This window comes from Parambassis ranga, chromosome 7 (assembly GCF_900634625.1).
Source record: "Parambassis ranga chromosome 7, fParRan2.1, whole genome shotgun sequence".
Taxonomy (NCBI): domain Eukaryota; kingdom Metazoa; phylum Chordata; class Actinopteri; family Ambassidae; genus Parambassis; species Parambassis ranga.
Window position 1 is genome coordinate 21,160,770 of NC_041028.1, and position 23,962 is coordinate 21,184,731.

General features: G+C 45.1%; 2 protein-coding genes across 5 annotated transcripts in view; one reads left to right on the forward strand and one right to left on the reverse strand.

Annotated features, from left to right (window-relative positions):
* The window catches only part of itga5 (integrin, alpha 5 (fibronectin receptor, alpha polypeptide)), a 32,895-nt gene extending 30,162 nt beyond the window's left edge, over nt 1-2,733 (forward strand). The window contains exon 30 of the mRNA XM_028408884.1: nt 104-2,733. Coding sequence (XP_028264685.1) covers nt 104-187 — 84 coding nt within the window. The 3' untranslated portion in view covers nt 188-2,733. The remainder of the gene's footprint in view (nt 1-103) is intronic.
* On the reverse strand, nt 2,690-23,278 carry rapgef3 (Rap guanine nucleotide exchange factor (GEF) 3). Of its 4 annotated transcripts, none has more exons than XM_028408888.1 (28): nt 23,076-23,126; nt 21,033-21,118; nt 15,836-15,880; nt 11,693-11,799; nt 11,348-11,469; nt 10,742-10,919; nt 10,553-10,637; nt 10,302-10,362; nt 9,959-10,035; nt 9,737-9,883; nt 9,555-9,661; nt 8,278-8,366; nt 8,100-8,178; nt 7,825-7,975; nt 7,617-7,699; nt 7,511-7,541; nt 6,157-6,232; nt 5,857-5,991; nt 5,672-5,769; nt 5,451-5,576; nt 5,076-5,257; nt 4,336-4,426; nt 4,214-4,264; nt 4,039-4,126; nt 3,898-3,962; nt 3,757-3,811; nt 3,584-3,655; nt 2,690-3,495 (listed from the first exon to the last, which is right to left on the reverse strand). In XM_028408888.1, exons 2-28 carry the CDS (start codon nt 21,093-21,095, stop codon nt 3,377-3,379), a joined length of 2,583 nt encoding a protein of 860 aa, XP_028264689.1. In that variant the 5' UTR covers nt 21,096-21,118; nt 23,076-23,126; the 3' UTR covers nt 2,690-3,376. The 4 variants fall into 4 exon arrangements, with proteins under 4 accessions (XP_028264689.1, XP_028264686.1, XP_028264688.1 ...); XM_028408885.1 differs by lacking the exon at nt 23,076-23,126 and adding an exon at nt 21,803-21,936; XM_028408887.1 differs by lacking the exons at nt 21,033-21,118; nt 23,076-23,126 and adding exons at nt 19,035-19,422; nt 19,630-19,646.
* Nucleotides 23,279-23,962: the final 684 nt, after the last annotated feature.

Genomic DNA, 23,962 nt, shown 5'->3' on the forward strand with positions numbered 1-23,962 from the left:
GTGAGTCCTGCTGCCACACAGGGATGAAATCAGGAAAATCACAGTGTCTGTCTTAGCTCGTAGCTTAGTTAGCTCATTTGTGGTTTCTGTGTTTTTCTTGCAGTTCGGCTTCTTTAAGCGGTCTCTACCTTACGGCACTGCCATGGAGAAAGCACAGCTCAAACCACAGGCTGCCTCCGAGGCATAAGCAGAGCTTAACAGAACCACAGTACCTGGCCATATGATTGCAACGGAGAAACACGATGGAACATTAGAGTGGGTCAGAACGCAGTTGAAGAGACTACTGGACCTCCGCTGTGCTGCACTAGAGCAAAACATCCAAAGATCTCCAAACCAAATGAATGTTTTTTTTTCTTTTTAATTTATGTCTTGCTTGTCGGCAGGTTGGGATTGTTACCAAACAGACCTGTTGTCAGTGCCTTGAGGCTAACATTAGACTGAACAACGACTAAGAGGTGACAGAAGTGCAGGCTGCTGTCAGCCAATGCAGTGAGATCCCTGTGATTCTTGTGATGGAGACTTCTCTAAAACCTTTAACTGCCTTATATTGGTGCTAATGACCGGATGCGTTTGCTGCCTCTGACAGGATGTGGCCACATGTTGCTTTGTGGCGTCCAGGAGCTGTGAACTACGCTGCCTGCTGAGGCCTGAATACTTTTGATTGACAGATTAGTAGTAAACATTGTTTGGAAGCCAAATCACTTCTATAGCTCAGCTTTGTATTGAACATTATTTTCCTCATGAAGTCCCGACCTGTCTGAGGTGTGTTCCCAGTACGTGCTCAGACAAGTACCCTGCACCCCTAAAATGGGAAACGCGGGTATTAGGTAGATAGAAGGATGTTTCTCTGTTTGTGTAAATGATCTCTCGCTGCCTCAGGTTGGTGGACAGTGCTGGGTTAAGTTGTTTTTGCACTCAAAGGAAATCTACTGATATTATTCCAAAGACATCAAAGACTGACTGACCTTCCTTTGAGTTCGGAATTTGACTCCTCCTACTGATCACTTTGTTTAAATCCTGTATGTTTGTGTTCAGAGTTAACCAATGCTGGCATCGTTGTAGTCGACTGGGATGGTACTGGAACCACCACTGACCTGTGAAACCTCATAAAAACACTGTGGCATCCCTTTTCAGAATCATTTGCTGTCTTGGCTCCTGATTAGTTTGAGCTGAGCTCATTCAAAATGGAGAAAATGTGCAGATGATGCTGAGGGGAGAACCACAGTCAGTGATGAAGATGTTTGTAACAAAGACGTGACAATCAGCAGCTTTACATAAGGCTCAGGTGTGTTGGTGCAGATACAGCCACGTCAATGAGCACCTGGTCTGTGACAGCGCCCTGAATCAGTGGGTTTAATGTCCGTTCATTCAGCCACAGGGGGGCGACACCTGGCAGCCAGAGGGCCTCTGGTTGGGGACAGAAATATTAAGTTGCTGCTTCTGCACAGGTGAATAAATGAGCGTGTTTACGGGAGAAGGCGCTGCGGACCCTCGGTGGCTGAGAACACAGACAGGGCCTGTCTGAGTGGCTTTGACACATGCATGGCAGAGCTCAGCTGGATCTTTTGGCTTAAATCATCAAGTTGCCGAGGATGCGCCACCTCCTGGTGACTCTGGGCATCTATACTCTCTATAACTGGGAACATCTGTTCTGAGTGGCTGTATCTGTGCTGGTGAGGTCAGAGGAGGCTGAAGCCATCCCATAATCCAAACAGGGACTGAACAGTGATGCTTTGTGTTGGTTTCTTTTGCCGTGTACAGAGGTGTAATGTGCCTTAATTGTAAATACTTCCTGTCTGTAGGGGCTGAGTGTGTGGATGTGTGCCTTCATGTGTTTGAAGCGGGGTGTGTGGTGTATTTATGAACGTTTGTTTTATGTATGGTTCTCACCTTTTCCCACTGCCTAGTCCTGTTTATGCCCATCACATCTGTAGCTTTAACTATTGAACACGATGGCATACATACCTCCAACAAAGGGATAACAACTGGGCACTGGGAACTACATGTTGTTTGGAAGTGCAATATTTATATTCACTCTGTTTTTTTAATATTACAGTGCTTTCTGTTATTTGTGATGGAGTTGTGATTAACCCGACCTGTGTGTGTGTGTGAAACTCCCCCCCTCCCACCTCAGATGTACTCACCACTTCACTGCTGGACTACTTTCTGACAGATTCTTTTCTCAAACACCACCACATGTCTGAGGTGAAGTCGGGTATGCCGACATCGTTTGTAAAATAATTTATGTGCTCTGCTGTTGCACCTGTCCAAACATCACCATGATACTCCCCATGTGTTTTACGTTTGTTTGCCTCTTAACACTCTTCTCACACTCATATTTAATTTACAATGTTATCTATAAAAAAAGAAAAATCCCCATTTGGTAATCGACTTATAAATCCTTTAACACACTGTCTATATGAAAATTCTTTACTGAACATGTAAGCCCATTATTTATAATGACGGGATCGTTTTACTACTTCCTCCATGGTCACACCAGGAGAAGGCACTGGTTTTTTAGTTTTTGTTTTTACATGTCTCAGCCCCCCCCACTCTCCAGGACTTTCAAAAAGATGTTGTACATATTTATGACGAGGAGAGTTGTTTTGGAATTTGTTGTGAATTTTTTTTCTCACCCCATATTGGGGAGACCTTTTTTGTGTCTTTGGTGGAAGGAGGTCATTTTACCTGTTACAGTTTGTACTTTAATTAAAAATATTTTTCCTTTTTACACATCGTTTTGTTTTCATTGAATACACAAAATAATTTATTATTTAAAAAAAAACATTGTATGAAAGTATGTGCATGTCAGTTAGTGGCAGGACTGCCTGATACAATATATTAGTTTTAAATGTGGAAACAGTAGTGCACAAAAATGACCTAATGTGATTATTTTTGTGTATGTGTTCCTATGGCTGTTGAATAGAAAAGATTCAGTCTGTATAGTGGCAGAGAGAGCTCAGTGCACTCCAGAAGACTCATGCAAACAGTCAAAACCTCGTCATCAGTTGGATATTTCTGCTCACAGTGTGAGCGGAAACACTTTCTTGTGTGGTTTTCTTTCCCGCTGCATGTGTTCTCTGAGGTGTCAGTGCACTGAGCTCACTCTCCCACCATCATTCCGAACAGAGAGGCATACTGTACGTTGCTGTAATGTGGCTTTAAACGCACCAGTAAGGCTCGTCAGATAAAAAAAAAGAATGGACAGTGGACAAACGGATCCTTTGCTGCACCGTTGGAGGTCATTACTGTGCACAGTGCACATTTTCACTCTCAGTGCAGTGCAGTGTCCAGGCTCCGTGAATTCCAGTGAATTTCCTCCAGCTGCAGTCTGTTTACTGGTTCAGGCTTTGCTACAGTGTGCAGGTTGGTCTTCCTAGCATTCCAGTGTCCTGGATAGCTGCGTCAGTTTGCGCTGGTTGTCGATCACCTTCAGGTTTTGAATGTATTGTCGGATGTTGCTGGGACTCCGCAGGTGGAGGGCGTGGTCGGAGCCTGGATGAGAAGAAGAAATCATCTTTAGTAAATTATGTATAGAAGGCTGTGGTGTTCATATCTAAGAGGAGAGGTGAAGCTTACTTACATGTAGATATGCGCGTAGCAGGCCCTTCCAGAAACATCCGATCAGCCAGGCCCCTCTGTGGAGATGAAGGCACTATAGAGGAGACGCACAAAAACCCGCCATGTATCATCCAAAGGCACAAATCAGCTTCCCACTTCTGACCTTAGATATGTGTCCATGAAAGGACCTCTTACCGTACGGTTGGCTTCTGCATCCTCGTACAACTTTGACTGTTTTGGCGAGCATTCGCTATGACGACAGCCAGAGAAGCGACAAATCAAACGAGGTCTCTTACAGTGTGAGGTGAATAAAAACAACGACAAAAGCACACGTACCATCTTCTCAAAGTTGACCAATTTGTCAATGTAGTTTGGGTTTCCCTCATGGATGAACGTCATGTCTGGGAACAGCCAGGAACACAAACAGTCAGCGTCCTGATGGATTATATACATCGCTCGACTGCTGGCGTCTGTTACCTTTGAGCAGCAGCGGCATGAAGGGGATGTAAGGCGGACTGAGCTTAGCCACGGCCAGCCTGTAGGCCCTGTGGTTGCGTGAAGGATCCTACCAGAAGCAGAGAACAGGCCTTGATGGTAGAACTAGAAAGACTAACAGGATAAATGTATTGAGGGAGCACTCGCTGTGGCTTACCATCAGCCTCTCATACGCGCAGTAGATTCTCTTTGTCTTGCTGGGTATTCTCTGTAAGAGTGAAGCCGGAGGTCACACACACTGTTTGTTTACACAGCTTCCATTTTTTTAGCATCACTCACCTCCCAGGTCTTGTAAAGCCTCTGAACTGCACTGTTGCTCAAACCAAACATCACAGCAAAAAAGGAATTGAGGTTCTTCTGCTCCTTTAATCTGTGACAAAGAGAAGCAAGGTGTTAAACGACGGTCGTCCACATGGTCCTGGGAGCTTACTGCATCTTCCTCTGATGACAGAGGCGACTGATACGTTTGTGGCTGAGGGTGGATGGAGTCAATTTAATAGAAATCTTGCACATTTAGTGTTTAGTTTTGTCCTCTCCTGTAGTCCAGCAGCTATAGAGCACACCAGTCCTATAAGAAGTTGTCCCAAATCAGGCCCAAGGTGTGTCAGGATCTGGGGGAGATCTGTGAACCAGATCACGACCTGTGTGGTGATGGTGACTGAACCTCCAGGACCTTCCAGGCCCTCTCTGCAGCCCACTTCTTCTGCATGCTGTAAGGCCTGACCTCCCTGTTCTGTTCTCCTCCTCATCTTCTCTCCACATCCTTCTTCCTCTCCTTGAGCTGTTATGTTCAGGTTCTCTGCACAATCACTTAACGATTTAAAGACCAGCACATGCATGTAATCAGAGCTGCATGTCTCATCTCCTTCTATTTTAGGCCACCTATATATCAATCACCCCTATTTCAGAAAAGCCACCAAGGTCAGTATGAGCTCAGCATGTGGACAATGAACCTCCAACAGATTCAAATTTGACATAGTTTTGTCAGAGTGATGTTCCCACATCTAATGAGCTCTTACACTGAAGCAATCTTGATGAACTTCTTGAGCAGAACGGCCCGTTTGACCAGGTCCTCACAGAGGCACAGCTCAGTCACCACCCAGTACTGCACCTCATTGAAGTGACGCACCAACCGCTCCAGGTTGGCTGTGATGGCACCTGGGAATTTATGACGTCCAAATATGTAATAGACGAGCTCCACCTGGAGAGACAGAGAAACATGCAGGAAGTGCACATGACGGTCAGATCGGATAAAAAGAAGCGAGGAGCGATTTCAGCTGTAGATCTAGCTATTTGTTGTCTGGGTCACAGTTTTGGCTTTTATATCCCAGACAACTGAAACTGAACACTGGAAGGACACTTGAATGTGTAAATGACTGCCTCTGCTCGGCTACCTCGTGCATGGCAGTAAACAGTTCCCAGTCATAATTGGTGAGTTCGTTTGCGATGTCTTTAGACCCCATCTGCTCAAGGATGTCAGTTGTTCCCTGCTCTGGCCCCTGCTGCTCCTTCAGCGGCGTCTGGAACACAGAGAGGGCAGAGATGCTGCTTTCAATCAAAGTCATGCAGCATGGGAAATACCAGAACATTGTATTTTTTATAACCTGTTCCTCACCAGTTGTTCCACCTGGCTGCTCGTGCAGATGAACAGTCTCTCGTTGAGTCCCAGCGCGGTGTAGACTGCAGTAGCATCCAGCTTTAACTGAGCTCTTTCTGTGTGTGTGAGACATCAGAAGCTGATACTAGAACATCTATGAACATGAGCCATGCTAGATTTGAAACTTTAAGTATGAGTCCCACCTCCCATGGAGTTCATTTTGATCAGGCTGTGATCACCAGGTTTGACTATTGCAGACATCACATCCTGCACAGACGTGTTGACGGGGAGCATCAGAGTGAGAGGCTTGTGGTCTGGTCTGTAGATCTCATACAGCACTGCACAGACAGGGGGCAGCAGACAAAGTGTCAAAACACATGACGTCCGACGACCTCTGACTCATGAATGGAGACGCTAATTTGACCTCATGTTCGGTGAGTCGTGACGTACTGCATGGTGTCACTGATTTACTCATTGATTATATCTGCCTGAGCTGTACTCACCCTTATCCTGCGCTCTGATTGGCTGTAACCTCCCCACCGGCTCCTCACAGTTTGAAAACCAATCAAATGACTGATTCTGTAAGAAGGGAGAACGAGACATGGACTCAGCGAGTGACCAATCACAGCAAACTGTATCAGGGTTTTAGGGCCCCTGTTGTTGATGCTTCAGCGCAGCGCCCCCTGTTGGTAAATTCAGACACCACTAAAAATGTTTGATTTTTAATATTAACAAGTGTTTACGATTAAAAAATTGTTATACTAATAATAAAACAACATTATTGTTAATATTTACCACATGATTCGATGTTCGAAAAGAAAAAACAACAGATGAATTATTTATCATTAAAATGACGCCAAGAATCGGACGTTATGTCACCTAATGTTGCGTCACTGATTGTGATTTGACGTATACCTGCACTGAGGAGGCCTCTCCAGGCTTCCAGGTGTGTTTGCCGGAAACAACACAGAGGTCCAGTGGCTGCTGCTAGAGACACGTGTTTGTGGTTTTCGGGTGAAAACGTGTTTTTTATTTCCCCGAGCGGCTTTTCTCCAATAAAGAGTTTCTACTATGACACAAGAAAGACTCACGCACCTGTCCCCGGTGAAGGTTCACAGAGACATTTTGAACACTTTGGATATCACCGCCCTGCTTTTAGGCCTGAACACCTGGACCAACACGTTTGGCTGAGGATCGCCCATCTCAAGGTACAGCGCTGGTTTATCACTAAAACGTCACCTGTCAGTAGCATGTGATTAGTTTGGTTGTGATACATGTCCACAGTTCGGATTTGTTGGCCGGTTTATATATTGTGCGTATTTGGGCATGTTGTCCGTTGTGCGCAGGTGTTTAACTGAGGGATGCTTATCATACTGTTTACTGTGCAGGTACAGGACCGGGCGGAATCCTGTCTTCCGGAGTTTCCCCCGGTGTCTCCTGCCTGACACTGAATGAGAGATTTAATGATGTCACGGGTTTGTGCGTAATTGGATACGTTCTTCCCCGCTGTGCGCAACGGGCTTGTTGTGGACACGTGTGTGTTCCTATCTGCTGTGGGTCCTGATAGCTGCAAGACTGAGATTTTTCTAAAGTTTTTTCCCCAGATGTTTACGCCACAGGTTTAAATAATGTCACGTTTTTGTTCCATTGAACAACAGCGCGCTTTTGGGTACGTTTATATGCGTTACAGCCATTTGGACCTGTTCAGATATGTCCTGAGTGTTATGTGTTCTTGTCTGCTGTGTGCACCTGCTCTGGTGTTATGAGGCTGCTGATGGATCTTATAGCAGACTATGATTTACACAATGCTCTTTCTACCTCTAACAGTTTCCTGTTAAAACAGTTTGTGATGCTTACCCTGCTCAGTGACTGATATCCATTCTCCAACCTGTCAAAGTAAAGTAAAAAGTTAAATCTTTTAGATATGCCATAAACATATTGACTTGAGAAGTAATGTATTTACACTCTTGTTCTCCTCCTTTCCCTGAACTGTTCCTTCAACACCATGGCCAGGCGGTAGTTGGATACCACCTCCCTCTTTAGCCACTGTTTCAGCCCAGACATAGAAATACAGAAAATAATTACAAATTGTATTTTTAAAACCCATTTAAAACATTGTGACGCAATAGGAAATCAGTATGAATTCAACTAATAGGAGCCTGAAACCTCACCTCCAAAAAGTCCAAAGCTATGGGGTCTTCTTTCAGCAGGAGGCCAAACAGTGCCACCCACTGGCCAATCAGCTTCACTACCTTCTGCTTGGTGTTGAGGATGTAGGCGGCCTTCTCCTGCTCTGATCCCTCAGACAGCTCTGCCTGATAAGTGCAGAGACGGTTAAGGGCATAACAAACTAACACACTGTATCGTACTGTAATGAAATCCATTACAAGGTTTAATCAGTGTCCCTATTATTGTCATCAACATTGTTATCATTATGACAGGATATTGGTGCTGTAGTGCAGGACACAGCTGGCTGGTGGGCATGAAGACTTTGTGGGTGAGCAGAAAGTCGCTCACACAGGGATCTGCAGGGAGACAAACATTAACACAACCACACACAGTTTACTACATCTACCCAGATCCACATCCAAAGCAGGGAAAGCAAAAGAGGCCATTCCCCTCACCTATAGCATCATTTCCATTGGAGTCCAACTTCACGGTTTCCAGCAGATGTTCCAGGATTTTCTCAGGTGTTCCAGACATAACGGTGTACCTGCACAGAGCATGGCAGAGGGTTAGAGGGAATGTTTGTAGTTGTTTTGTAGTGTTTTATAGTGTGCTTCTTTATGTCAGTTTTAAAGGTGGGGTAGCAGGTTTCATTCTGATGCACTTTTTGTTAAATTAGTGTAACTTCTCTTTACAATCCGATAGCAACCGATTAGTTCAGCAGTTTCTCATTAAAACAAATAATATGAATCATCTGAAGCTATAAAACATAAAAACATCAGCCAATCCTCCGGGTGGACCCTGTAGGAGTATTGGCTGGTTGTCACTCTCTTCCTGCTCTGCGCACCAGAGAGGTACGTGCATGATGGCCGAAGTCACAGACCGCAGCTCGTCTTCAGGTGATGCGTCCATGTGATTGGGAGGCGTGGCTTCAGGGTGAGCTCCGAGAGAAAGGGGCGTGTGTTTACTTTTCAAATCTGGCTGACTCTCACTGAGTTTTCAGAATCTCCTCCCTACCTTTAAGCATTCATACAGACTCCCCAGGTGAAGGAAAGTGAGTCTGTTCCTATGCTAATATCCCTGTTAGGCCACTGTACTTTGTATTAGCATGCTAACATATGTCAGTTAGTGCAGTTAGCATACAGTGCCGCACCTGTAAAATCATCCAATAAATGAATGTATAAATTATGGCTCTATATGACACGTACAGGTGTTATCAGTTTGAAAAAGAAGAAGCAGAAAAGGGCCCCTGACGCAGTCATTGCATGGTTCATTCTGCAGACTGTTTACAACTCTTGGCAAGATGGCGGCAGTATATCACAGTTAAGTGGACGGTTCGATGCAGTGTAGAGGTTATTGGATGGTATCAGGCCCAATATGTAAATGTACTGGTGTTTTAGTGCTTTGCAGTTGGATGTAAAGAGAGGATACTGCAAAGACGTGCTAGTAAAATAGAAGTAAACGGGGTTACATAGGACCAAAATGAGAGGTCAGCATCAACCTAATTCACCTTTATGTTTGCCAAAATACCTCAGGACTGATAACAAGTCATTCAACAAGGCAGGGTTAAAGTCCGACATCTCTCTAAGAGTTAGAGCTAACAAACAAAATCAGCATAATCCCTCCTTGTGTGCTATGACAAATGAAGTCAGATACAGTATCACACACACGCAGTGACGTGATTGTGAAGTGGTGGTTGCGTTTTCTCCGAGGTGAGCGAGTCCGAGTTTCTCACTTGCTGTTGCTTCCTGCTCCTCCTTGCCCGGCTGAGTCGGCGCTCTTCTCCAGCACCAGCACAGTCTTCCCATGCTCCTCCAGCCGCACCGTGTTAGCCTCCACATCCTAAACGATGGATGACGATGATGAGTTGATGAAGAAGCCGTGGCGTTACATGTGTAGAAATGAGATCAGACAGACCTTGAGTATCCGTATGAAGTCCTGCTTATCGACTCGGAGGAAATGGCAGTTGTCTTCTCTCAGGATTATGGTGGCAGCACGCGGTGCGTCGTTCAGCAAAGCTAGCTGTCCGAAGTCCTCGCCCTCATGGAGGGTAGTCACCAGACCCTGTGTGCACACGGTACATGCAGTTACTTTCACAGCATTTATTGAAGTTTAGCTGGAGCCAGTGTTTAGATCTACCTTCCCATGTGTGATCACGTTTACGGAGCCTTTCCAGATGATGTACCAGGAAGTGCCTTTATCCCCCTGACTGAACACTGGACCACAGAAAAGACAGTCAGCACCAACGTTAGTCATTCACAGAGTTTATAACCTGACGACCATGCTTACTGTGCATCTTCATGTTTTATAAGTGACTTCCAAAAAGAAGAAGAATCAGAGGGCAGTCATGACATGATGAGGTTTTACATACTCAGATGATGTGTTAAAAGGGCAGAGCAGTGGAGCACGGTGTGTGTGTGTGTGTGTGTGTGTGTGTGGGTCGCTGCCTAGCTCCCAACGTCAGCAAAGTTGTCACACTCACAGACTGTTCCGGCCTTGGCATGTGATTCAAAGACCAGCACTGCTGCCAGCTCCTTACGCACCTACAGGCAAAACAGGCAAGAAATGAGTGTGAGGCCTGCACAGATCACTCCTTGTTACCGCTCTGGTGGTTGTTTCATCAGGAACGATTTTCTGGCAATAAGAAATGATTATCACTACAAAAGAAGCATTTCTTTTAAACCTCCTGGCAGATTTTGGAGTTTTGAGGGTTAAAGCTTAAGTGGTACTGACTGAGGTGGAGAGATGAGCGGCAGCTTTGACATGAAGCAGCTCCTCGTAGATGACCTCCAGGTCCTCAGCGGTTCTCTGACTGGGGCTGAATGCAGAGCAGAGGTTGAGACAGAGGGTGTGTAATCATCCAGGAAAACAACCATTGATCCGTAGTGAGCGGGTTTTTTTGAGCTAATGAACCATACTGACCATTTGCGTAGAATCATGGTGAGCAGAGCGTCCGGACCCAGCTGAGACAGCAGGGACAGCCCCTCCTGCAGCTCGTCCTCCGAGTCCTTCTCGTTTGTGATGTGGTTCAGGTTAAACTCAGACTCCTGGAAGCGGTAGAACTGGGTGTCCTTGTCGAGGAAGTTCAACTCATGTTTCACTTGATAAGGACAGAACACAGAAGAGGAATGATGGAGTGATTACAATGTGTGACCTGATAGAAGAGATTTCAACCAGGAGCTCCAGAATCAGATGGAAATAAGTGCAAATGACGCTTTTCTGTCCTGATTGGAGTGGTCTCCAGGAGGACTGGGCCTCATCCAACCAGCACAAGTGGTTAGCCGGCACTTGACTGGGTGAGAACACACTGTAAACCATGCCAGACACACTTGCTGGATTTGAGGCCGTTTAAACACTTCTGGGAAACTCTTGAGTGCTGCCTCACACATTATCATCAGAATATATTCAAAATAGGACAGGATTTATTGGTGGAATAATTCCACAGCCTGGCCTGAGCTCACCCCGACTCATGATAAATATTATGGTAACATGACTGCCGGCCAAAGGATACAGTTCTTCACTTCTTACCGTGAGCAAGGATTCCTTCATCCACCAAGACCTGCCACATTCCCACTGCCTGACTTCTGGACTGGAGGCATTCGTTCTGTTTCATGAGCCAATCGACAAGCTCCTTCCCGGAGCAGCACTGTCTGTGAGAGAGATTACATGCATCACTCACAAGACAGAGCAGAGCAGACCAGCCTGTGGGATGAAAGCTAAGCTAGGGTTTCAGCATCAGGAGAATATGACATGTCATGGGACAAAGAGCAAAATTCAGATGGCACCCAGATTATTTCTGCTGCTTTCAATATTTAAAGGCATGGTCTGGTGCTGATAGACCTAATGAATATTCCTTTGGTAATAGTATAATACCTGTATGTTTTGAGGTGATACTTCCTGTCTCTGATGAGGCCAGGGTTCCTCTCGATCATGACGCTGTACACTGACCTCGCTGCCTTCACAACACGATCTGACAGGAACTGAACAACACACAACATAAAAGCAGTTAGATCATTGTTGTCTTTGTTTGAAGAGACGTACCTGCGTGTTGTGTTTTCCTTTTTAGAGTAAAGCTGTGTGAGATGTGTGCATGAAGGAGGAGGATGTCGTGTTTACTGAAACTTCTGTGATGGCGGTTAACAGAAGTTAGAGGAAGAAAATGTTCAAACAAATGCTCAGTGTAGGGGAAGGTGATGAATTCTCATCACACCCCCCCTCAGCGTGGAGATGGTGTGTGTGTGAGAGGAGATTTCTGCAGGTGTCGGACTGTAACGTGGTGCGTGTGTGTGTGTGGGATGTAGGGAGGTGAGAATGTGTTAAAAACTCTCCCACACCTCTGAGTTCCAAGCCTCTACAGCTAACTGTGGTTGGCACGGCGAGACGATAAACTTTCACTTTCTGACCACCCTCAGAGTATTTTCTTTGAAGCTTTCTTCATTCTTTTTCCTCAAACCTCCCACCCACCCACGCACAAACACACACTTGTGTTTCCATTGCTTCAGAATACATTTATAATCCTGACTGCTAACTTGAAGACTTCACTTAAATGTAATAATTAACATTATGGAGTGGTGTAAACAGTCATGAGTAATAACATTCACATGCAGACAGCTGATCTGTTTTTTTTATAAACCAGTGAAGGCTGCAGATCGCCTTCATTTTTAAAACCTGTCAGCCGCTGATGCAGAAAAACAAAGCTTATGCAACACAAATGTGATTTGCTTGTGGCTGTAATGCGGTTGTCACGGCTTGATGCAGTGATTTGCTTTAAAAAAATGGATAAGCAATAAGTTCTGCCTTAGTGATTGACAGAAGCAGAAACCTTTCATTTTTTCCTCCCTCCCTGTGCGACTCCTCCTCAGACCTCCTGCACGTCTTGTGATTACACGAGTGACTCAGACAGTTGCATGTTTGTGCTTCTTCTCAAGTTGCTGCTGTTTGCCCAAGGTTGTGGTCGTCTTGAAATACACAGAAAGTTGAAGGTGGAAGGTGGAGAAAGTTAATCCAGCTAGAGTAGGATTGTATCTGGATCGCCTTTAAGCTGGATGAGTTCAGACCTATTTTCACACACGCATGTCCGCACTCAATGCGGCTTAATCCAGTTTGTTTGTTGTCCTCTAAACTGCTAGGTGGCGCCTCGTAATATACAGAGTCCAGTCAGGCCATGGTAGGACGGCATGTGCGCGTGCGTCGTACATTTTCTTTTTGTCCCCCCCTTTTTAGTTTAAAAAGCAATTTATTTCGTTGTAGCCCTGTGGAACATAAACTCGGGGGAAAGCTGTCATAGTTTGACAGTTGTTTACATGCGGCTTTTGTACGTGACCCGGACACAGTCCCCATGAACCGGAAGTATCACGTCGCTAACTGGATTCGCTAGCTGCATTTGCGTTCAGACCTGAGCCACATTTGAACCAATCCGGCTAGATCCACCTCCGACAGGTGGATTGAAATCAAGCTGGATATAGCCAGATTCACGGTGTTCACACTCAGAAAAATCAGGATATATCCAGATACGGCCCGAATCCCGCTCTAGCCGGATTGATTTCCCCAGTGTGAACCGGGTATTAATGTACTGCAGATCGTTCAGGACGCCTTTGACCTGTCCTTTGACCCCATTCCTTGATGTCGCTTCTGTTCCTCTTTCAACTGGATGAAGGTCCAAATTCACACTAGGTTGCTAATTATCATCTCTAATTATAATTGACTACTGTGGGTAACACTGCACAGCTTCAACCCATCGGCCCCACATTGGCCTCTTCCCAGACCTGACATCAATGGAGTAAATGTGCTCTGAGGCGTCCGCTGTGCCCTGCTGGAGTCTGGAGGTCACCAGTATTCCCAGGGGCCTCTTTTCCCCAGGGACTCACACACTCACATTCTCAGGCATGTCAAGTCCAAAACTTATTTTCTTGATGAGGTCGATTTTTCCATTAGCTAACCCTGCTCTTACAAAAACAATTTCAAAAGCCATATTTCACCCAGAGGCCTGCCCCCTCGCTGTTAAACCTGACAATCATGGAGGAATCATTTGTTTGAAGGGTCTGGCTGCAGCAGACTGTGCTGTCCTCTCCTCCATAGATAGGCCATCTTAATCGTGTTATCTTGGAGCCATAACCTGCAGAGCAAACATGTTTCCCACAGGTGCACCAGTCAATGACACAAAGTACAACACACACTCTGAGCCAGCGTGCAGAGAGCAGCACTGATGTATGATGAATCTGTGAGGTATGACAGCCTTACAGCTGTCATACCTCACTGTTACTGTTGGGCTGATTTTACAGTAACAGCTTATGTTTAAAAATACAATACAATATAATCCTATTTCTTAGCAGGCCTACCAACAGAACAGCTGCTCCTCAGTTTGCTCAAACACTCCTCAGCAGGGCTGTAATTGTCTCACACACACACACCACTATATATCTTCTGCCCAGTCCTGCCTCTTCTGAAGTGTGTAGTAAGTGCTTTAATTCTGTGCCTTTGTCTCGCTGTGTGGCATGATGATGAGGCGGCTCTGTCTCCTCTGTAGGCGAGACATTTCTCTGATTCTTACTCTCTCTGTGACCTCGGTGGGATGTGTTGTGTGCGAAGCAGCTAGAGAGGAACACCGTGAGCGGCTTCATGCAGCTCTGCACGCTGACTTTTTTGCCTTGTTTCTCTCTTTGTGAGGGGAAAAACACACAAGGCAGCACCTCTTGTCTACAAAACACCACAAATGTGGGTGTTTCCAGGTCTGTGATGAGGTTGTTTGGGGGCAGTTTTAAGATCATTAGAGTTGTAACAGATAACAGCTTGTATGCGATGTAGATGGGAAGGTTGCCTAGAGAACACAAACGTACTGTGAGGGTCTACAATATACTGGGATTAATGAGATAAATATTAGTATTTGTGTCAAATACTCTGTATTGATTGGTCAATGGGGCCATTCTGGGCTTCACCATTAACCTATAAGTCCTTTAAATCCTTGGATTTAGATCAGTGTTGTGATTAAAATGCTTCACAGTGATGCTTCATCAGCACTTAGCACATTATTCCTTACATAATACACAGGTTTAAATGTAAAGTGTCTTTCTTTTGCTAAAATGAACTGCTAATAAAGCTAGCAGGTACAATCAGCATCAGAACGAATGGATGTTTAAACATGTCTGACACAAAATTCTGATTTCTCTGCCTGAAAAATAACTCTTGTAATAGTCAAAATATGTTGTGAGTCCTTTATTAGAGATTAGATTCAAGATCAGTACCCATTAAGCTTGTGTTTGCTGTGGTGAAGTGCTCTGATGTGGTGATGTGCACAAACACCTTATTAAAAACTATCTTGTAAAGTGCTATCATAATGTACGATGCTCATTAGTGGCTCTTAGGGTCAGGAGCCAACACTTGCTAAGCAACCACACAAAGCTCCAAGAAGTTAGCAGCACCTGCCTCCTGCAGACCCTGAGTCTGCCTCTGCTGTCAGAGGGAGACCAGTGAACCTAAACAGGAGTCACTTTCCATGTCAGACTGTTATCAGGGTTTTAAAGGTTCTCTCCTCGGCATGCGTGTTAAAGAAGCTGAGATAAAGCAGCACAAGGAGGGAGGGAGGGTCAATTAACCAGGAGGCCTCAGAGTGCCCTTTAGACTCCTTATAACTGCTCACCCTGACTAGGAATGTGTGTTTTTTTTCAATGATTCGCATGGGTAGTAATGCAGGATATTATAACAACAAAAGAACAAGTTCAGCAGTTTGAGAGGAAGCAAACGCTGCAACTCTTCATGAAACCAGAGTTCAGGGAGAGACGGAACCTTCTCTAAGAATGAGGCTTGAATAGATCCAGACATAAAGAATATCATCTTAATTATATTATTAGAACATATTAGTTTTCAGCAGATTAGAGCAACGTTTTAAGAGCTATAGTTCAACACGTGGTGCTCCTCCTCCTGTGTTTGTTCAGTAGACGTTTAAAAACAGAACACTGGATTATGCTGCACACTTGGCTGTAAGGAGGTCACACACCAAAGCATTCGTGGCATACACACCTGCTTCATAGTATCCTTTGAATTCAGGGCCTCTGGCAGCGGAGTCTGCAGGAGAAACAACAAGAGGAGAGAGACTTTATTCCTGCTGTGCAATCTGAGAGAAAGCAGACAAACTGCCACAGAGCAGGGCTCCACTGCAGGAACCGGCCCGACCGCTCACTGATGATAATCTCACTGTGGTTGCACCAAATGAACAGATATAACCAGGCTGCACTGTCCTGATAGAAGGAATAATTAGTCTCTTTTCATGGGAAGAAGGTCAAAACAAATGCATTATCTCAACCTGTGGTGTGTCACCATTGTCTACACAGTGCTGTGGGTGGGTGTCAAGAGTGTGTAATGAAGTGGGTGGAAACAGCACATAGACACAAGCAAAGGAAAGTACAGAGCTTGTTGTCTCACATTAGGTGAAACAGTTGCTTTATGAAACTGCAGCAGGGGCTGATTGATAAGTTCGTGGCCTAATAGAGGGAAAGTATGTTTATTCATCACAATAGTTCGAGCCTCAGATCCCTTCTTTGTAAATAATGGACCTCAGCAACGTTGTTGTCCTGGTGGCTCTCCTCTTGGTGTTGATTCCTTCTTGTAGCCGTCTCAGACATCACCGAGTCACTGACCCAAGTTTCATCCATGTTACAAACTGGACGGACACAAATCCGTCCAAAGTCACGATTGTCTGTGGACACGTTGAACCTGCTTCAGGCCCCAGTGAGCTGACGCCTTGGTCATTTGACGTGTTTCTGGAGATCACGTCATGGATTTTGTCAGTGGTCGTCATCTTCCGACGTCTCTGCCTCCACTTCTACTGTTGTATGTGCAATTAAATCCTGTGTTTTGTCCTGAAGACTTTCTGCCTGCTCATCACTCTGAAGTGCTGCCATGTACAAATATTCAACATTCCCATGTCTGAACCTTGGCCTGTGCCGGACTTCCTCTTTGCTGCAGCTTTTATGTTTTTATGACCACCTTGTAGCCACACTTAAAGGTTATTGCAATCACATGCTCCACAGGTTTGGTAGTCGTCATGATTATAGGGTTGTATTTTGTGATCGCATGACTCAGCTGACACATACAGTAGCTGACTATCAATCAGGGAGTTGCGATAACGTCTTCAGGTCTTTGATAGACATCTGGGTCTGTGACTCCTTCTGCAGACAGACTTTGTCGGTGTGTTTTGTCTGGCCTGCTCTGCAGCCGGCGAGTGCGTCACATGATCGTAGCCTGAGTGGCAGGGCGCCAATAGTTTTGACCTACTCGCTGCGGAGCTGCATGGGTGAAGAACATGAGTTAACATTGGTCTGTTTCTGTAACCGGAAGGAGACATGCACACAAAAAATGCAGAGGAACCAGTGTCCTTCCAGGTCTGTGTAGTCGCACAGCAGCCAGGAACCTTTATGTATCTGAGGTATTTCTTCTGCTTTGTCTCCACGTCTTCGCTCTGGCATGTGAAAGTGAGCGGGACACGAGGGATGCAGGCCTGGCCTCCTCATCTCCTAATGATGACGGCTCTCTCTTGTGTCCCTGTCAGGGGTGTCTCCTCAGAGCAGCAGTTAGCTTCAGCTTCAGGCCCTGTTTTTAATTAAGCTTATATGACCACAAGCCTGATGTGCAGCTACAGAACTGTCACTGAGGCTGTTTTTCATTTTATGATCAGGGTGGCTTTTAGATGAATCTTGTTATTGTCTCAATAAACACTCGGCTCAGTGACACACGCTCATGTGACATTTCAGGGGAGATATTCAGGTTTCAAGTGTCAGGCTGCTCAGATCATATCGCTAACATAATTTGCTGTTTGTGTAAATGAATCTTTTAAACTACTTAAGTACAATAATCACATGTGTGTGTGTGGGGACAGCAGGAAGGTCAGGATACAGTCTCTGGAGATTTACAGTTGGCCCACTGTTGCTGAAAAAGTCAAGTAAATTTAGAGGCCGAGTGTTTGATGAACGCTGCTCTGTGTCTTCCTGTGACCTGGAAACTAAACTCCCCCTCATGCATTCTTCTACAAACTCTTCTGTAAACTGAGCGGGGGGGTTGTTACGAGGAAGGTGAACAATAAACAATACCCTATTTATAACCCGAGGGTTAATAAAAAAAGAGAAATTGTGCTTTGTTGCCTTCCTGCGTGCGTCCCCACACCCGAGCCGCTAACACAATGGAGAAATGTGCTTCAGTCTTACTTGGAAGCACAACTGAAACAGTGAGAACAAAAATGCCACACTGTGATAATCCTAAACATCAACTCACAGGCCTGCACTGAAAACAACTACTACTACTACCACTGTCCTATGTTGACTATGTTGGTGGGGGGGATGTTTACCTACTTTGTCAGGGATGACGGCTACTGATGTGATGATTATTGTATGATTAATTGTTGGATTATTATTATTAAAATCCACACAGAGGAGCTGCACCCATGAATTCGGTCATATTTTAAGATCATTGTTGATATTGATTGTAGATGGATGTACTGGGACCTTTGTGTTTATACAGTCGATCACACTGTGGTTAGGATCCATTATATATTGCTTCAGTATAGACTGTAGAAGGATAAATCTCTGGTTCAATGTTACATTTCATGGAGTAGAACTAAATCCACCATAAAGTTACAAGATCCAAGTCAAAAGTTTACTGCTGTCATATAGCGTTTAGTAGGTGGTAGTTTAGAGTAATAATAAAATGTCAGCTGTTGACATGCTCCTGTTAACTGTTTGATCACTTTGATGATATCGATTGATACAGTGAGACCTTAACACTGGGATGCTGGTTGCAGTTTAGTATCATCCAGTGTCACAGCACCTGTATGTTTTATAGGTGTGCACATTGTAAGATTGTGAATTGTTGCTGGTTTGACTTCAGCTGGATGTCTGTAGTACACACGGTCTGCATGCTGGGTGTTTGTCACTTTAACAGAAACTAGGTCTTTGTGTTATTAAGCCACCATGTGTTACACATTTACACCAATTTGCTCAGCAAATTATGATTACAGTCTTTTACAAGCTGGCAGTCAACCCAGACTCATTTAACGCATTTAGAGACGGGGAGACAGGTTTTTTGGGGGGGTGTCACTTGGAGATTTAAAGGTTGCCTCGGTTCTTTTGGCAGGAGTGAATGATCAGGATAATGGTGGCTCTTTGTTGCCAGCACGCAGTCGTTAGTGGTAAAAGTGGAACACAGTGAACATGTGAAAGCAGCATACCCAGCTGATGCCCCGTATGGTCGGTGTCTCCCCTGAGTGGCGGTCCGGGAACACTTGGTAATTGTGAGTCCGAAACAGATGCATCTCTTCTCAGAACCAAAAACAAGTTTCCCAGTCAGAAGATCTGCGCACCTCCACACATTCCTCACAGCGGAGCGCAGCGCACCGTCACCCGCTCAGCACGGCGCAACCACGGCCGAATGCGCAGCGACGCTGTCGGCTCACACGTCCGCATTTTGTCCCTTAAATCCAGACAGGACTCTGTAATGTAGGCATCCAAAAGGCAGACCTGCTCAGACGCGTATGTCTCAGTGAGGACAGCGTGCGTAACGCTCGGCCATCCCTCACAGGCGGGCTGCGAGGTGCGTGTGTGCGCGCTCTGGCGACGCTGAGAGAGAGAGAGAGAGAGAGAGAGAGACTGGCATTTTTACTGTCTAATTAACGGCGTTTGATTTATTGCGTGTGCGCAGGTGCAGCTTTAACATTGTGTTCAGCATTTTAAAGCGCGTCAGCGAATAGATAAGGAACTCAAAGAAGCAGCCATTTCTTTAAAGAGTATCATGCATTGATAAGAATCACAACAGGCTGCTGCTACCTGTTCACCTGACACTGCTGTTCACAGCATGGGTGTTGAAGGAGGCATGATGTTCTGCTCATGCGCTGGGTGTATGGAGGAGTTTGTAGAGTGCAGACTTATCAGGCTGTCCAGCTGTCGGGCTCAGCGGGGTCTGCGGGCACAGATAAACCCGCTTCAAGGGCAGAGAGTAATGTAGGAAAGTACTTGATGTCTGCTGTGTTGTCCGGCTTTGAGATCAGGTGTTAAACTGTCACAGGATCCTCACTTTATGGAATCATAAAACCTCTTTAACAGCTTCTCAGTGGACTTCTGTCTGAAAAGTTTGGTTTGAAATCAACATTTTGCGTCAAATGTTCTTTACATGCCAGGGGTTCATCAACCCATCACTTTATTCATCCAACCATTTACCCACTTATCTAAGTTCGGTCTTGGGAGCAGCAGCCCTCTCAGAGGTCTTTTCCAGTTGAGCACACTTGGAAAACAGCATCCTAACCGGATGGCAAAACAACCTCAATTCCCTCTTGAACCCAAAAAGAGACCCTGATATACTTCTCATGAACCCGTCTCCGACCTGGAGTGGGTAGCCTGTGGCCTCAGATTCAGGCACAGGTGTTAAACTGTCACAGGATCCTCACTTTATGGAATCATCAGATTCAGGCCGGATTTACCTGCAGAATGTAAGCGCCATGTTTTTATCGCGTCTCCAGAGCGACATCAACCCCCACCAGATGTTTCTGAAGTGTGGTGTATCTGTGCGTATGTTACAAGCTCCCATGACATTCACAGACTCAGGTAGTAATGTACTGTTTACCTGCTGGTTAATGTCCTCTCTACATGTATCAGGCTGAGTTACAGAGCAGTTACTGAATCCTCTGGTTCCTCCATCAACACACACACAGGGCAGCTCCTCACCTTCCACTCTGTGTTGCTGCTTCTCTCCCTGCCGTTTCCTTTCTGATGGTATATCATATAAAATGTTTCTTTACTTCTAAACTGAATCTCTCCTCGTACATGGCCGTGGCTGTTTCTCTGCCGGTTACGATGTTAAATCATTGAGGGTTCAGTCTCTCAGCGTTTTATTTTGAAACTCTCTGGTGTTCTGGTGCCTGACTTCCTGCCTGCTCGATACTGATACTGATTCTCATCTGTGCTGCTTGTCACTCAGCTGCGAGCCACTATAGGTCATCATCTGCAAAGACCACCAAACGGGACCCCTTCCACTCCTTGGCTGAGCCGAGGCACATTATTTCCTGCACACTGGAAGCCTTGAAACTAATCTTAAAATGGCATCAGAAAAGTAACTTTTTCTGTTTATAACACACACTTCAAACACAGCGTCGGTCGGAAACATTTGCTCAAACGCCTCTGAACATTTTGGTAGGTATGTTATTGGAGATGTATGATAAGGGAAGATGACTTACGTCCCCCATCTCTGGTGTGCATCGTCTTGGTGGAGAACACATGGATTTGACCAGGTTCTCCATGGAGGAGATGGCTTGGACTGAATCTGTGTGAGACGGACAAGAAGCAGGGTAATGATTTGTTGCTTTAACGGTCAAGGAAGAAAAAACTGGGATGGCACTGTGATGACTTTTCCCTCGTCAGTAACTGCACGAAGCCAAGCTACAGACTGTTAAACAAGGACAAGAGGACCTTCTATTTGACTTGATTTTACACGCATCTCCAGTTTTGACTGGATCGTGGTCAACTGTGTCCCGCAGGCTGAGCACGTTATGTAAGAATTGTTTAAATCCCAGCTATTGTTCCAGCGCAGTGCTGCCCTTCCTGTACTGACCTCAGTGTCTGACTCAGTTGGCCAAGGTTTTTCCACACACACACACACACACACACACTGAAGAGAACATCCATTCTGCCCTGCTTTCCATGCTTCGGTTTGGCTGTTCCTTCCAGATGTGGGAGGACTCGGTGCTGACGCCGCCTGTTGTGTTTGTTTTCATTAGAAGCGCAGCACCTGTGGCTCACCTCTGCTCCAAACCTCTTTCTTGCAGTCCATTAGTGTGTGTGGTGAGTGAATGGCGGATTTCAAAGCCTTCAGAGCTCGCTGTGTATCGCAGCCTCGCTTCATCTCAGTAACATGAGATGAATATGTCTGCATAACAGACAACTACTTGTGCTCCCTGTATGAATGGCAGTGTGTGAAGCACATACTATACTGGAAAAAAATTCTTACCAAGTTTAGATCTCCTTCGAGTCATGAGGGCTCCAGACTTAGCTCTCCCAAAAGCCAAAATTAACCAAGCATTAAAAAAAGCAAACGGAAAGTTCAGTTTCGGAGGTCTGGGCTGAGCTGTGTGCCTCCCTGTCTCGTCTGAATGCCTCACTGATGCAACATTAACAATCCTTCACAATGAAGGAATCCAGTTTTGCTTCTTATGACCTCCTCAGGGAATGTAAACACAGTAGATTGACTGATAAGGACGAGCATATTGCCAGTGAGGGTGATAGTATCAGACAAAGTGACTGACTCGATTGTTCTGTGCACAGCAGCACTGCATGGACAAAATGTGACTGTTGCAGCAAGTTGCTTTCTACGCTGGTTGGAGATGATCTGAGGGTTGATGTGTGGAACCCAGAAAGATGCTTTAATTGCTCTGTGGCCCTGGGATTGAAACCGAAGCTCATTAACCCTCCTGCAGGTTTGAGGTGACCTTGTTTTAGGTTTAGGAGGCCTACATTCAGAGAGGGAATCTAGGCCTGAACTCAGGGTTCAGGTCATTACGTAAGACTTTAGTTCACATGACAGTGTTGCAGCGTTTATTCTGAAAATAAATGCTGCCCCCTGTTGAGAACTGAGATGCCCTGCAATAAGCATGAGGTGAGGAGGAAAGCACACAATCATCATTTACAAGAAGCACTAAATAAGTGTGTGTGTGACGATGGCGAAGCTGAAACTTGTGATGATGTTTTTACACTTCGGCCTTTTTACAGTAACACTGTGTTTTTGTTTTTCGTTTTTTTTTTGGTGTGTTGCGTCTACGTTTGTTTCCGCTTCTCTTTCTGTATTTATTTGTGTCTGAGTGTGTTTCTATTTAGATCCTTCGGGAATGGGAGTGGGATTTCCTGCAACACATCTACGCCCATGGAATGTACTTTGCCAACTGTCTTTGTTGTGCCTGGCTGGTGGCACACACACACACACACGTTAAACACACACACACAGCTTTCCTTCCTTTCTCTTTAGCACTGACAGAGGAAGAGGCACATTTTATCTTTTTGACCCCACGGTCAAATGAGGACTGAGAACAAAAGCATTAAAATGGATGGAGACAATCATTCTGCACCTCATAACTTTTTGACTTTCCTCAGCTCTGCAGTCACATGTTGATATTTATTCAATATATTCTGTTCTAAATTCTAAATAACAACAAATTACTTGAGTAAATCAGTTTGTCTTTGTCTAGAATTTTTTGCACCGCAGAAATTTATAAAAATTGTTCAATTACCCAAAAGAAATGCCACGTGGTCCGAGTGATCAGTAACTCACCACTTGCGTGCTCCTGTAACATTCTTCAGTTCTGTTTTCTGCTCTCCTTTCTCGGGTTTTCGTTCTTTTATATGTCCGAGGATGATTTCTCAGTGAGGGTAGTCAGTCTGTGGGTGTTGCTGCTGGACGCAGCTTCCTGTATCTTTCTGATTGGTCATGAAGTGAGCGCCCGAGGGCACGGACTGAGAACAGCACCGACACACAGCGGTGTGTGTCAGACTGTGGAGACCATGTCAGACTGTACATGTGACTGCAGGGTTTGATTTGCCTTCACTCCACAGCTATGAATAAATGTTGTGGTTTTCTTCTGTGAGAATCTGAACTGCTGCAAAGCTGCAGCCAACCACAGGAAAGCTTTGCAGCTCTGCAGCACAGATTTCAGTGTTTCATATACAAACGATCATTTCTTCATTTATGGTCAGACTATGATCATTGTTCAGAAATAAATATTAATGTCTGAGGGGGAAAGCTTCTTCATGTCTACTCTTCTGTTGCCTGAGCTCAGGATTTGAGCTCAGACAACAGAAGACTGGGATTTGCCTGGCAGTAAACCAGAGATTAAAGGAGATTAAACAATCTGCATTTAATGTTTCATGCTGTTCTGTACAATATTATTAGTAGTAAAAAATTAAGAACTGCCGAATAAACGACTGAAATATGAAATAAATGAACTGAAACCAAATGTACCTGCAGCTTATATTTCTTTTATTAACATAAAGGAGATACTTGTGACACGTGTCGGCACAGCAAGTATGAGGAGGTATGTGGTATGTGCATTTTTTTTTTTAAACTTATGTATTGATCAGTTGCCCGGTACCAAATGTTGTGTTTATAGTCTTGCATCAT

Excerpts from the sequence above, each read along its gene's own strand:
- rapgef3 (XM_028408885.1), bottom strand. The coding sequence starts at position 21,827 with ATGACTCGAAGGAGATCTAAACTTG. Across the intron at positions 7,542-7,616 it reads GAAAGGAGGAGAACAAGAGT|GTTGGAGAATGGATATCAGT; the intron begins GTAAATACATTA and ends TTACTTTGACAG. Across the intron at positions 3,656-3,756 it reads ATGCAGAAGCCAACCGTACG|TGCCTTCATCTCCACAGAGG; the intron begins GTAAGAGGTCCT and ends TCTCCTCTATAG.